Here is a 13,981-nt window from a genome sequence, read left to right as displayed (position 1 = left end):
GCTCGAAGCACGTACAATCAAACATTCGCCCATCGCGATGCCATCTGGGCAGTTTGAACTCATCTGTTGCAGAATAAGCTCGGATTGTTAACCAGCACGAGTGTATTATATCAGATCTATCGGTCGAACTAGCTGTTTTGTAGCAGTTTTGAACAGCTACTGTGAGAAAACGATTCAGTTCAGCGGAAATAGTTTGGCGGCTTGTTGCATCCGATCGGGACAGGATAAATTCGCTAGCTGACACAGCCAGCTGGGTTTGGTCAAAGGGTCCGTAAAATTCATAGTTGGAGTCGTTGGATATTATTTTCGATGGTAACCCTTCAAGAGGCTGCGTAGCAACCAAAGGGAATATTGCGAGAGGGTCAGGGCGTTGGTAGGGCGCCTCTTGATTGCCAGCACTCATATCTCTTCTGCCTTGATTTGGGTGGTCGGTGAACAGGTCAAACTAAAAATTATCCGAGATGTTTTGATCACGAGTAGGTAGAAATGATTGTTGATGGGAGTGTGTTTCTAGTTCGTGGAAGAAATCTGAGCTAGGTGTGAGGTGTTAAGGGTGGGATACACTCCTGATTCGCTGACGTGTACAACCAATTGACATGTCTTTGGCGTTTATGACACATCAATTGATGTATGGAATAAGTAAATGTTTTGCTATTATCAGGTCAGATGTAGTGTTGTTGATTGAGAAATTAATGAATTAATTATCTAATATACTTTTTCTAGACCAGGTAACATGGTACATCAGGAACATGCTCTATCAATCTACTATGGAAAACTCTTTTGGTGACTTCCCACCCTGTCAACACCGAAAAATGGTTGTCAATGAAATACACAAGAATGACAGTCGATTAACGCTTGTTGAAGTTGAGCAGGCGCGACTAGATATCGACATGTTAGCAAAGAACAGATACTCTAAACGTTAAAGACATAATAACTTACCCCAATGAAAAGGATGATAATGTTGCTAGCAATAAATGCAGCAAAAATACCCAGGTCACGCCATCTATTATCGAAACTCAACTCAAAAGGCGAGTAAAACTCGTCTCCGACCTTGTATGCACAATACTCGCATAGCTGGGTGATATTGTTGACGATGTAACCAGGCCCGCCAGCTGCAAAGTATGGCTCCATGTATTCACCACAGGTTTGGTTGCCTGGGGCTGGGAAACTGTTTAGTTCAGCTTGTGTGCAGTGAACCTCACGGCCATGGAGCTCGGTGACAAGCATTCCTCCAATCAGACGAGTAAATGGGTCCAGTTGATACAACCAGGCTCTCCAGAATTTGGGAATCTGGGGCTTGGGAATCGCGACACCACAAAACAACGCAAACACAATGATAAACGGAGGGTTGAGTTGGGATGCAATGTAGGACGACGAAGTCAGGGCGGAAATCAGCTGACCAAGGGTCACAGCAAAGAATTCGGTGATCAGTACCATAAAAAATTGGTAGCCTGCACGGGACGACTCGCTCATAAAGCCGGGGATGTAATAAATTGGAAGGAAAAACACCACTGAGCAGAGCACATTGTAGGGAACCTCAGCAACCACCATAGCTGTGGCGAATGCAATCGACCTGTACGTCTTTGACGCAGACTCTCGATATGAGACAAGACGCGACATGTCGTACTTGGGCTCAACCTGTTGGATGATAATGGCAGGAATGACAGTAATTTGGAAAAGGACGAAAACTCGATACTGAAGTGAAGATCGTGAGTCGTCCAATTGCAAGAACGCAAGACCGGTGAGCAGAGCAATGGCAGCATGGGTGAACAATCTGGTAAATCCGTAGTTGGGGGATCTCCAGAAAGCCAAGTTAGTTCTCCGAACGACCGTTCTAATCTGGAACCAAGTGGGCGTGGCATATTCAACCTCCTTTTTAGACTTATCACCGTCCTCCTTGTTGTCCGCTATCCGATCTTTTTTCATTTTGACAATGTCCGCTTTAGTCTTTGCCAACTCAGGCGAGTCGCGCCAAATGTCACCCCAATCACGATCTCCGATACGAGGGGTTTGGCCAGCACCGATAGCATCTAGCATCCATTCTGCCGGGTTGGCATCGGGAGGGCATTCGGCTCCATTGTCCCGGAAATAGTTAATCAGGACCTGGCTGTCTTGTCCGATATCTCCAAAGTAAACACACTCACCGCCTCTCTGTAAAAGCAAGAGTCGGTCAAAGCTTTGAAACAGTGCCGAGTTGGGTTGATGGATAGTACAGAGAATAGCCTGACCTGCTGCCGAAAGTTTGCGTAAAAATCGAACAATATTGAACGCAGATTGACTGTCAAGACCAGACGTTGGTTCATCCAAAAACAGGAGAAGTTCAGGCTTGGCTGCTAGTTCCACACCAATGGTAACACGTTTACGTTCTTCCACAGATAGACCAAACTCGGGGAACCCAATGATAGCGTCTGCAAGGGTCTCAAGTTCCAAAAGAGACAGAATTTCTTCCACATATGCATGCTTCTCAGACAAGGGAACATGATAAGGCTGGCGTAGTTCGGCAGAGAAGCGTAGCGCCTCTCGCACTGTTTGCGTTGACTCGTGGACGTCAAGCTGTTCCGCATAGGCCGTGCCTCGTTGGAAGGATGCACCAGGAGGCTTTCCATCGATCAAAATATCACCGGCGATAACACCAATACTCTTTCGAGCAGCCAGCACATCAAGCAGAGTCGTCTTTCCAGCACCCGAAGCCCCCATTAGCGCGGTGAGCTTTCCAGGTTGAACGTAGCCGAAAACCGAATTCAGTAGTCTTCGCGTGCCGCCTGGGACTGGGACATCGTATTTCAGATCCTCCCACGTAAGCACCGCCTTGGAAGTAATGTTCAATTCCGAAGACGATTCTTCCAGTTCTTTATCCTGACGTTTGCGCTTTGTGGTCATCAATTCCTCGTTAAGCTTTTTACGCTCGTCGTTTTCTTTCTGATAAAACGTGATCGTTCTACCGCCAGCACCCCAATTAACGACTTCTCCTAGATAGGAGTTGGTGAACAGGAAGAAGACAATCAGGGCGATGATAATTCCAAAGTTGCGCCAAAGATCGCCGTCTTCGTAACTGAAGCCTGCGCTAAGATAAGCAGAACCAGGAATAACACTGGACCCGGGGGAACTTCCTTGCAGGGTACAACTTTGGTAAGCAATGCCAACATCACTATATGCTGGACCAGAAGGCACTAGCGAGGACTCGGAACAAGTTATTGTCAATCGTTTGAATTCGTTCACCATAAGAGCAGCGAATCCAAGCCCAAGTGCGTTGATATAGAATATCCACCTCAACCACACCTGCTCGCTCTGATATTGAATCAAGTAACCAGCGGTCAGCACGTAGAGAGTAATGATAACAGCTGCGAACTTCATGGCGTAGTCAAAATCGGGACAGAGACACCCTATGGTTCGGAAAAATAGGGTCATTGAAAGGTAGCCCGTAATAATAATCAGAACGAAAGTGAAGAAAGCACCAGCATCGAGGACCAAGCCGCACATGAAGTAGACAATGATACTAAAAACCAATATCTGCACGGCAGCGAAGGCTGTATCAACCAATATCTGGGCGATCCATAGGGCGCTTGGACGGTGGAAAGTAAATGCACGGTGCTTGTTCACAATCGGACGGCCCATCATAGTCGACCCTAGTTCTGCAAACGCCTGGAATGCATTGAAAAGAAGGGAAATAAACAGTAAACCACCACGGGTAAAGGCGCCGGCACTGGAAGTAGGCAATTTGTACCAAACTGTACCCAATATTATAGCCGTTCCAATTGACGTCACCCACGACACAGTCAAGGCGAATTTGTCCTGCCATTTAACGAGGAATTGACGTTGCATCAATGCCCATATTTGCAGATAAAATGGAATCGAGTAGACTGAGGACTTGGGGGTAAACTTGCGTTTGGCTTGTTGGTGGGCAATTTCAAACTCTTCGTAGACATGCTTTTCTTCTTGAATTTGATTGCGATATGCGGTCATTTCATCGTCCAAAAGCTGTCGGTACTTGGATTCGTCAAAGGCTTTGACTAATTCGTCCGGATTAGATGGTCCTTTTGCAACATCATCTTCATATTCTCTCTCGAAAGGGTCGGTGCATCCAGTCAAGTAGTCGGGTGTAGTTTGACGGGGCTTCTTTTTGAAACCCAGGCCCTCAAAGTAAGATCTAGCTTCAGCAGCAGGCCCAAAGAATACTTGACGACCTTCGTCAATAACCATTACCTTGTCGAATTGCTTGTAGATATTCTCCGAGGCCTGATACAGGGAAACAAAGGTTGTTGTTTGGTAGATATTGGTCATTATTCGCAGTGATTTTGCAAAATCCAATGCGGTGGAAGCGTCTAGACCTCGCGTGGTGTTATCCCATGCCAGGATGGTTGCAGAGGAAACCATCATCTCGGCAATGCTGACTCGCTTGCGTTCTCCGCCAGAGACACCGCGGATAAAGGCATTACCGACAACGGTGTTGGCTGTGTGCTCGATATTGAACATTTTAAGCAGCAATTGGATGACCTTTTTCTTGAAGTCCTTCTTTGTTATTCCAGTCGGTCTCGTACCGGGAGTCTTGGTGTCCAGAGCAAAAGAGAGGGTTTGGCCAACGGTCAGGGTAGGGTGATGAACATCGTCTTCTTGGTTGTAGACGGCTTCACCGCGGTACTTTTTCGCAAAAGTATCGCTGTCGAATATCCCATAATTTACGTCTCCATCAATGGAGGTGTAACCATATCGTTGGTTTGTAATGACTTTCAAAAACGAGGTGCAGCCAGAGCCGGGGCGACCAAGCACAAGAACCATCTCGCCGGGTTTCAAAACACCGCGGAAATCGCGAAGAATGTCATTTTCGACGCCGCCTTTGGTCAATCCAAAGAGTGACTTGAAGGTTTCGTAAATGTTGAAGAAGCCAACCACAGCGTCGGGGAATGTCTGCACAAATGTCTTGACGCCACCAAAGCCTCGCACAGTGAGGCCGTCCCAGATTACACCTGCAATCAGTTAGCATTGACTTTTTTTTTTCTTCTTGCACGGTGACCTACCAATGTGCTTGTGTTTGATGCCGGCCTCGTTCTCGGCCGCCCGTGACCCATGAAGCGCGGTCTCGAGATCCCACGGTTCGCCGTTTGTGCTGGCCGAGCTGGGGCTTTGTTCGACATCATGAACAGCTTCGTGCTTGGACGGCTTGGATGCCTGTCTGGACAGACGGCGTGCTTGTTGCGAGATGTTGGAGAACTGCTGGCTCAGTTCGGCAAAGTCCTTTTGGGCGCGGTCGACGTCGACGCCAGTGTCTGTCCGCGACAGTCCTTTTGGGTTGGAGCTTCTCACGTTCTCGCGGCCCTCTTCGTAGCCAGCCTCGGTGGAAATCGAGTCCTTTTCAGGGAACGAGTTATCCGAGTCTGCCATTTTGGCGGATTAGTGCCGAAGCAAGACGGCGAGAGTTTTGTTTTTTCTGGACTCCAAATCGTCGGTCGCCCAAACGGGAAGGTGAAGAAAGACGAGCAGAGGCAGGAGACGCGAGAGAAGAGCGCCCCTCTGCTTGGGAGACGGGAAATAGCAGGCGGCACAAGAGGGATAAAAAAAAAACAAAACAAAAAAGAGGTCAAAGATGTGGGAATCAGAGCTATATCCGATAATATTACTAATAAGCTAAGGCGCTTTTCCCGGCGGGGACCCCGACAAGTCGATTCAGGCGCCCCGTTCCATCACCCGCACTCTGATTCAGGATATAAAAGTCGCACCTGTCACTGTGGCGCCACAGTCGGTCTTCTGCTATCTATAGCATCCATTGACCCCGTACAGGGACTGATAGGTACGTGCCTAGATATCTACATCAATTGATGCATTCCACGTCACCTGCAACCACATAGTCCTTGGCGTTTTTCAACCCAGCCGGGTGGATTAATTCTGCTTAGCAGTAAAATGTTGGCACTAACGAAAATATCATCGGAGTCCTCGGCCGCCGTCAAGGATGAACAAGAAGCTGACGAAATTATGTCAGCTCGTCTAGTGCCACGTGTAGGATGCTGTCAACGATTGGCCGCCTCGTGAGATGCATCAGAATGGCCGTGATCGATCGACTTCTTCTGCTGACCGCCACACGGAGAGTTACTTACTGCATATGGACCGGCCAAAATAAAGGGTCTTTGCGATCCGAGCTTCCGAGTGTGTTCGATGAGTCTTATTGCACTGCCTTGACGTTGTTGATGATTTCATCATTGAAGATTGTAGTTCTAATTTATTTCCACTCGAAGAAACAGGATATACACGAAGTATCCTCAAGATAAATAACAAAACCAAGCATTTATTATATCAATATAATAAACCTTATTTTCATATAAGGACTAATCCTTTCTTCTACGTACCTATATAACAAATATGTGCGACGCTAGCAGGCTCAGCGTCACGCCGCTTTATGCTCAGCCTTTTCTTTCAAATGGTCATCTATTACTATTTAACGGCCAACACATATTTAAGTTTATTGTAGTTGGAGTTTATTTTGCTGGGGTGGTTAACTGATAATGAACGAACATAACCAGCACGTTTGGAGGCTGCCGAATCTGCATGGCTGAGGAGAACAACGCTCTAGTATCAACAAGTCTGAGATAAACTATGGTCCCTTTTGGAAACGCGGAGAGTTTTTAGTTTTTAAAGTCCCAGGATTGGTCAGAATTTTCTACGCTTATGTTCATTTTAGCCGCAATTGGTTAGATAGAATAAATGCCAGACATGTAACTAGTTAACTACTCTGTAGCTATTCGCGAATATGCGCAAATAGAATGAGCCAATCGGCTTATAAGAAAAGTGCTTTTCGATACGCATGTCTTAGTTATAGCTATTTTATCAGTGTGAGGTTACCTCAAACGTCGTAAAATAGGCCTTGGCGCACAACCAACTAATTAGTAACTACTACCAATACTACAATGAAGTAACGTTAATTTTAGGGGTTGTTGGTGACGGGCCTGCCAATATCTACTATTTAAACCAAGGTTGTGTCTCTCCAAAAGTCATGCCAATAGAGCCTCCTTCTCATCAAAATGCGTACCTCTATTCTCTCCCTTTTCAGCCTTGTGGCTGCTGCTTCGCCCGCTCTCGCTACAAATGACACACACCTCAAAATCGGCAACGGCAACTGGTTTCTTGGGTTCGATTTCCAACGAGGCGAGCCTGGTTTTCAATACACACTTACTCTTCATAACGCCGCTGATGGTGCCAATCCCGTGTCTATCAACAACAACACAGAACTTGTTTTCCATTACAACGAGTACGTTGACATTGGGTTTTCGGTTTTAGCCGCATACAACACGACTCTGGGGTCTACTAGCGTAACCGGAGATATACTTAGCGACGGTGGGAACGGTGATCCCTGGCCTTCTTCGACACCTGGCTTCTCTTGGGGAAAAACCGGGTCGCTGCAGTTCGATTATGATGGGTTTTATGGATGGATTAAATGTGATGCTTTTATGGAAGGCGGATTTCCCGGAACAAAGTCTATTTATTGGGCTGCGTCGCCAATCAAAAATTTGCCATCACACTGTGAAGAGGTCACACTCAGCAAGTATTGACAAGTTCCAACACAACTAGCTAGTGTTTTTTTGTATTCTTTTCCTTCTTCTCTATAACCAAGATATGTACGTAATTTTGACAGAATCTGGTCAACCGTGCATATTCTTCTGCACATCAAAATTCTTAATGAACAAAAAAAAAACTATCATGATTTGAGTGAAACCCATCACAACAGTTGACTATTGTTGTTGCTTTGAATGCCTAGCCAGAGGTACTGTCTCAAGTCGACGTAAATTCTCGCAATATTTCACGTCCCTGCTTAAGTTTTGCAAGCCTACCAGTCAAAAAGTCTCGCTGTTTCGTAGTGGCCGCAGGCTCTGATGCGAGAGCAACTGCATCGGCATCGGAAATAGTTGCAACAGTCAATGGGCAGAAGATGTCTTCCAGACCCTGCAAAATGTGCCGCTCAATAACTTGGATGGTAACATTTGCAATAAATACTTTCTGGTTTACCTGTAATGGCAGTTAGTATGCACTTTTCAGCTATGTTGCAGTCCACATATGAGAGCATACTTTGTATATTGCAAATAGACAATCAAGAACTTCTTCAGAACTATGATCATCCATGTTGGGATCGATGCGCTCCGAAAAGAGGCCGAGTAGATGATTTAGGTCAATATCAGCATATGTCTGGTCTGTTTTCGATCCTGGTATCTTTCTGTGGCGCGTGGCTTTCGCGAGACATTGCTCCATGTGGGTCTTTCTCCTTTCATATCGAGATTTCTTGATAGTATCAGTATAATAGTGATTGTAGTTAATCACATAGCTTCGACTATCCTTGACAATTTTTCCAAGCTCATCTGTGGCATGCTGGCGTTTTCTTGTTATATCTTCTAAGATTCGAGGCCAAAGTCGATTGAATATATCCCGAGGTGCCATGTCGTGGAGGACACGCTCCAAAAAACGCCTAGATGCGTCTGATGCCTTATTAATATGTTCCTTTGCGAAGAAACTCCATCTAGAAGATTGTTCTCGAAACAGCTCTGCAATAACGAGAGGATTGAAGTTACCGAGTAACTCTCGTCCCCGCGTTCTAACAACTACATCATTCACCCACTTCATCGCCTTTCGGTGTTGCATCTTCTGGGGGTCCAAGATAGCTGGGGGTTTGTTTTTGGTCTCTCTTTCACTTTCCAAAGGTTCTTCATCGAGAGACTCTAGGTCCTCTTGCTTCGTATCTGGAGAAACATCCCCCAGGCCTATGATGTGATATTTATGTCCTTTTTGGCGTATATCTTCAGCAAATTCTTGATTGAGGAGCTGAATCTCAGCACGTAAACGTCGATTGACGGCCAGATCTTGAATAGAGGATCCTTTCCCGGTATATCTAAAGTAATCACCCTCATAGTGGCCATTGACGGCCGCTTTGCAAATCTCATAGAAACTTAATGCCAATTGAGCCAAAAATATTTTGCATTCTTCCGGAGAAGCACGAGACTCTCCTATAACCGCCAATTCTTTGCTGATATCTTCCAAAGCTTCATCTAGCTCCTGATGAAGCCGTGGGAGTGCTTGCTGCACATGCGAAAATAACATTTTGCTCAAACGGTCTGTAAAACTGCCGATGCCTATTTGCTCGGGAGGAAGTGTTCCAAATCTAGATTGTCGAAAAAAATTTGACTCGGAAGCATTTCTTTCCTGAATGGAAACCTCGGCGTCTTCGTAACTTCGATTTTTAAGGATATGCCATCCTAATGTGAAATAGATATCCTCATTCTTTGCTAAGCGAAGAAAGGCATCTTCAGTTTCTGAGCCAGGGTGCAGCCGATCCGGTTTGGTGATGATGCCCAGGGTACGTTCACCTTTGGGATCAAAATGGCGAACCTTATTGAGAATCGGTTGGTTGGCATAGTCGTTAGTTGCGGATATAACGGCTAGGCAAATGGTACGTGGTTGGGAAATATACGACTCGGTTATTTTGATTGTCATGTCGACGTCTGCCTGCGAGGTATCTTTTGTCTGTGACTGTACGATTCCGGGTAAATCAACAACCGTAAGCTGCGGGCGATTTGGTCCTTCTATCTCGACACTGAGCACGTCACGCGCAAAGGCATGTCGATGATTCGTATCGCCACCGTCACCATTCTCTTTGTCTATTCCCATCACCTCTGTGGCTTTAGCCATGACTTGGGGCAACTCCTCAAAGCTTGTGATGCTTTCCCTGAAGTCTTTGATAGATTTTTGCTCTTCGGCAGAGCGTTCGGGACCGGGGATCACTCTGATTTGGAGTGAATCTGATTTTGCCTGTCGTAATATTATCTCGGTCGGATACCTTGTACATAAGTTGTCCTTGCGTGGAAAGGGTATCTCAGTTAATGCTTCCAATACTGAACTTTTCCCTGCTGACTGGTCGCCGCAAACCACTATTTGCGGTAATGACAGGACGCTGTTCAGTCCACACTTTCGAAGCTGAGATACAATGTCTAACACTCGTCGGTGGTCGAACGTCTCAAGAGAGCTCAAGGCTTCAGGAATGAAGTGATGAGTACCACCTCTCGCACGCTCGTCTATAAACAACAATTAGTATTCTTCTATCTCAAGAAGACAGGGAATGACCTTGGAATGCCTCATTGTCCAAATTGTTAATAGAGCCCATTTTCACTGAATGGTAGATGTTATCTAACACTGTGTGATGAGGATGCGCTGGGCAGGCGGCTTCTGGTTATATATAGTTGATCGATTCTGAGTTTACGTGAGACAGGTCAATTCAATCACAGCAGTTTATACTGTCGTAGCATTGTGGCATTTAGCATTCTTAAGAATGCAACCCTGAAGAATGCTACTGTACTACTGGTACATACAGTACATACTTTGAGATACACGAAGTATCTTCAAGATAAATTTTTAATAAAACCAATCATTCATTATATTAATACAATAAACCTTATTTTCATATAAATAGCTCTTGCAACGGACGACATCTCAGATACATAGTTGTTCTATTTATAGAAATGCTCCATACTATCCATTATTAATTAATTAATAAACAATACAAATGTGATCCAGAAGACTGTATGATATAGAATACGTTCGAAATGTATCCCCCCACTTGGCTCAGCATTTAGCTTCATATTAGTCCTTTCTCAGCCGCAACGATTTTTGTCAACCCTCGCCAACACTCAACCCGTCACAGAGTATCCGTGATGCCATGTCCAAAGCGACGCAGGAAATGCAGTAAGCGGTCCCTAAAGGGATGCCGAACATGCCGGTGTGTATTTCTCCCCAAATCCAGGGGTGAGTCAAAAGTACAATAGTGACTGGTGAGATGCGCAGCGTTCGGCACATCAAGTGCGATGAAGGCCCCGGAGTATGTAACAACTGCACTTCTACTGGCCGTAAGTGCGATGGCTATGACCTGCATCGCTTGCCTGTCAAAAAACTGGCTCTAGCATTTACCCCGAATATCGACCCTCACCCGGGGTGGGTGACTACCACCGACGAGCGACGATGCTTTTCGTACTTTCGACAGTACTCCATTCCAGGCCTGGCAGTCTTCTTTGATTCTCTTCTCTGGCAGAAAATTATCTTACAGATCAGCCATTTTGACCCTGCTGTGTACCATGCCGCCAATATGCTCGGCGCCCTTCACCAAGACTCGGGCGCGAACAAAATGCGCTTGTCTGGAGAAAACCTCCAGCTTGCTTGTCATCGCTTCGCACTTGAGCAGGCCTCACGAGCTTATACCCATCTTGCCAAACGCCTGGCCTCAAAAGACCCCCAGTTTCGGGAAGTTACGCTTGTGTGCTGCCTGCTTTTTGTCATGTCCGATTTGTTACTCGGACGGTATGACGATTCCTTCAAACATCTGCATAGTGGGCTTCGCATCCTCAAAGAGACACAGGAGGAACATCAAAATATTAGTCTAGACGGCTCTCTGGTCCGGACCTTTGAACGACTCGACATCGAATCCGCCCATTTCGGGCGAGGTACCCCGTTCTTGTTTACCCATGTTGGAATTGGGAATGACTTGCATAGTCTGGATGTTTTTTTGAACATGCAAAATGTAGCAGACGTGCACCGAAGTGTGACTCTCCTCTTGAATTTGGGCATCCCTTTTCTCGCCCGATGCTGGCCGCTCTCCGCCGTTGAAATTGCAGGAAAATACACCGATTTGTTCCAAAACCAACAACAGATTCTGTCCCTGAATTATGAATTCCAACACCGGTTTCGGATATTCTATCGCGACTTTTATCATACCCTTAGCGATCGTGACCAGCGAGGCGTTGATGTGCTTCAACTTATGAGTCTTGGACAGATCCTCAGTCTGAAGACCTGTCTCATTAAAGGACCAGTGCCTGAAAGCTTCACACCAGAATACATCACCCTGTTGTCGGCGCATCAAGTGCTTCTAGCCAAGTTTTCCGATCGCCCAACATTTACTTTGGATTACGGCGTCATCCCGGGTTTGTGGGTGGTGGCCTCGCAGTGTCCAGACTATTCAATCCGCTTGCAGGCAATCCACACTTTACAGGCCTGGCCGCACTGCGAGGGGATCATTAATTCTAACCTCGTTGCCTCTATGGCTTTGGAAAAATTGAAGGCAGAATTACGAATTCGTGGTCAACTACACAGGTCGATTATAGACGCGGACACGGAAGAGGAGCTTTTCAGGTTCCTGTTTGACACGTTGATGTCAACACAGCAGGCGACGAATTGGTCGTTCATCCACGGAACTGATTTGCTTCAGAGATTGTCTATGACGGGGATATATACATCTAGCAAGAGCTTGGAATTACCGTCCTTAATCTATATCGGTACGCTCTGTACACAATGACACAATATTTGGTCCGACTTGATCCTACCGTCCTTCTGTCAATAACAATTGTGTGGATTCAGTGCAATACAGCCTCGAACAGTGCAGTAGGCTGTCCAGCTGAGTCCTCGTTCCAGACCTTGACCATCCTGAATCCAGCCTTTTCCAGGAGAGCAACCCATTCCCTTTCAGTTCGTTCCAGGGAGGAGAATACTTCCATCATGTGAATGTCGAGTGTCGCCGCGATCGGTGGGACATCGAGACCGTCAGTCATCGTATGCTCATGGATGAACAAGACAGAGTCCTCTGTCATGGCCTCCCGGATATGTGCAAGAGCTTCAAGCGCTTGCTTATCGGGGAAATCATGTAAGACGGTTCTCATATAGTACGCCTTGGCACCGCGGACAGGTTGTGGCTCGAACATGCTGTGGCCGATAGCTGTAACACCTTCCAGAAGAGGTTCATTGATGCCGTCAATCACCTGAGGCAGATCTTGAAGAACGAGCTTGCCCGGAAGGTCGGGAAATCGCTTCTTAAAGGCCATGATATCGTGGCCCACGCCGCCACCAATATCAACTAGCAATACCCGATCCGTGGGAACGTGCAGCTTTTCCCGTACCGGATAGATATCGAACCAGTCTGCACCGCGATACTGTTGAGCCTGCGTCATGACCGAGTTGAAAGCCTGTTGTACTGTGGGATTTTGATTCAACCATTCAAAGTAATGGCTCTTGGTGTTGTAGGCGAGCTGAAAGGGGGCGTCATATGTGTCTTCCGGGTTCTTGTAGCCATTCAACTCAAAGTAGTCGAAGAGCTTTGCAGTTATTTGCATGTTGGTATGGCTAAAAAAAATAAAAAAAAATGTAAGTAATAAATTTGACCATAAAAAGACAAACCTCAATTACATACAAGTGCTTGATCATGTCACCTGGACCCGACCCGGTTCCAAATGCCATTGCCAGTGGCAGAGGCTTATATGACTCAGTCGCGGTTTTTTTGAAGATCTGATGAGCAGACAGAAAACGCATGACACGTTCTACAAGAAGATAGTTAGAATTGCTCCCCATTCAAACATCAGAATAATGAGGCACTTTACTCAGAAGCTTCTCGTCCCCTTTGACTTTGGAGGACAACTCTTTCAGCGACATCTCTGAACCTTGAGATTCAATGAACGCATCAAAAATCCCCATTCCCTGAGCTATCCGAATCACAGCAATACCGTAGTGCTACCCAAGGTTTTATATTAGAGACAAACAACCAGTTGACATAATCTGGACGGGTCCGGAGGAAGAGGAGCATACCGAGAAACAAAATCGTTGGATAGGCAGGTGAGGAGGCTCTATTGCCGCTTGGAGTTGACTGATGACCCCCAGAAGCTGCATGCGCTCGGCATCTTGGATCTTGTCTGGAGGCGGGAGGTTTGATAGAGCGGATGTCAGGGTAGAAGTTAGATCGGCGAGGACACTCATCTTGGTTGTAGTTGGAATACGAAAGGAATAAATTGGATTTTCGTTTGAAGGTATTAAAAAAAAGAGGGAGAATTTTCAGTCCTCTTTATACCCCCCTGCTTTGTTCCCCTACAGTAGATATCTTGATGATGACAAAAAAAGAACATGGCTCTTTTAGACCAGGTAGAAGCTCTCGCGTCTGCCAATAAGAAGTGACAAAAGTCCAAATTTCAGCCCATCT

The 13,981-nt window shown here is 46.1% G+C and overlaps 5 protein-coding genes across 5 annotated transcripts; 2 read left to right on the top strand and 3 right to left on the bottom strand.

The window, feature by feature from the left end:
* Positions 1 to 848: 848 nt before the first annotated feature.
* On the bottom strand, positions 849 to 5,379 carry TRUGW13939_08284 (uncharacterized protein; the record flags this gene model as incomplete). The annotated part of the gene is made up of 3 exons (XM_035491419.1): positions 849 to 878; positions 940 to 4,964; positions 5,016 to 5,379. The coding sequence occupies 3 exons, from the start codon at positions 5,377 to 5,379 to the stop codon at positions 849 to 851; spliced, it is 4,419 nt and encodes a 1,472-aa protein (XP_035347312.1).
* A 1,631-nt stretch (positions 5,380 to 7,010) lies between these two features.
* TRUGW13939_08283 (uncharacterized protein) lies at positions 7,011 to 7,538 on the top strand (the record flags this gene model as incomplete). The annotated part of the gene is made up of 1 exon (XM_035491418.1): positions 7,011 to 7,538. The coding sequence occupies one exon, from the start codon at positions 7,011 to 7,013 to the stop codon at positions 7,536 to 7,538; it is 528 nt and encodes a 175-aa protein (XP_035347311.1).
* Positions 7,539 to 7,758: 220 nt separating this feature from the next.
* Positions 7,759 to 10,135, bottom strand: TRUGW13939_08282 (uncharacterized protein; the record flags this gene model as incomplete). Its single annotated transcript, XM_035491417.1, has 3 exons — positions 7,759 to 7,992; positions 8,053 to 10,046; positions 10,096 to 10,135. 3 exons carry the CDS (start codon positions 10,133 to 10,135, stop codon positions 7,759 to 7,761), a joined length of 2,268 nt encoding a protein of 755 aa, XP_035347310.1.
* A 669-nt stretch (positions 10,136 to 10,804) lies between these two features.
* On the top strand, positions 10,805 to 12,313 carry TRUGW13939_08281 (uncharacterized protein; the record flags this gene model as incomplete). The annotated part of the gene is made up of 1 exon (XM_035491416.1): positions 10,805 to 12,313. One exon carries the CDS (start codon positions 10,805 to 10,807, stop codon positions 12,311 to 12,313), a length of 1,509 nt encoding a protein of 502 aa, XP_035347309.1.
* A 58-nt stretch (positions 12,314 to 12,371) lies between these two features.
* TRUGW13939_08280 (uncharacterized protein) lies at positions 12,372 to 13,761 on the bottom strand (the record flags this gene model as incomplete). The annotated part of the gene is made up of 4 exons (XM_035491415.1): positions 12,372 to 13,134; positions 13,202 to 13,328; positions 13,389 to 13,518; positions 13,594 to 13,761. 4 exons carry the CDS (start codon positions 13,759 to 13,761, stop codon positions 12,372 to 12,374), a joined length of 1,188 nt encoding a protein of 395 aa, XP_035347308.1.
* Positions 13,762 to 13,981: the final 220 nt, after the last annotated feature.

Source organism: Talaromyces rugulosus, chromosome IV (assembly GCF_013368755.1).
Source record: "Talaromyces rugulosus chromosome IV, complete sequence".
Classification (NCBI taxonomy): domain Eukaryota; kingdom Fungi; phylum Ascomycota; class Eurotiomycetes; order Eurotiales; family Trichocomaceae; genus Talaromyces; species Talaromyces rugulosus.
Note: the sequence above shows the minus strand (reverse complement) of the source record. Positions and strands in the feature narration are given on the sequence as shown.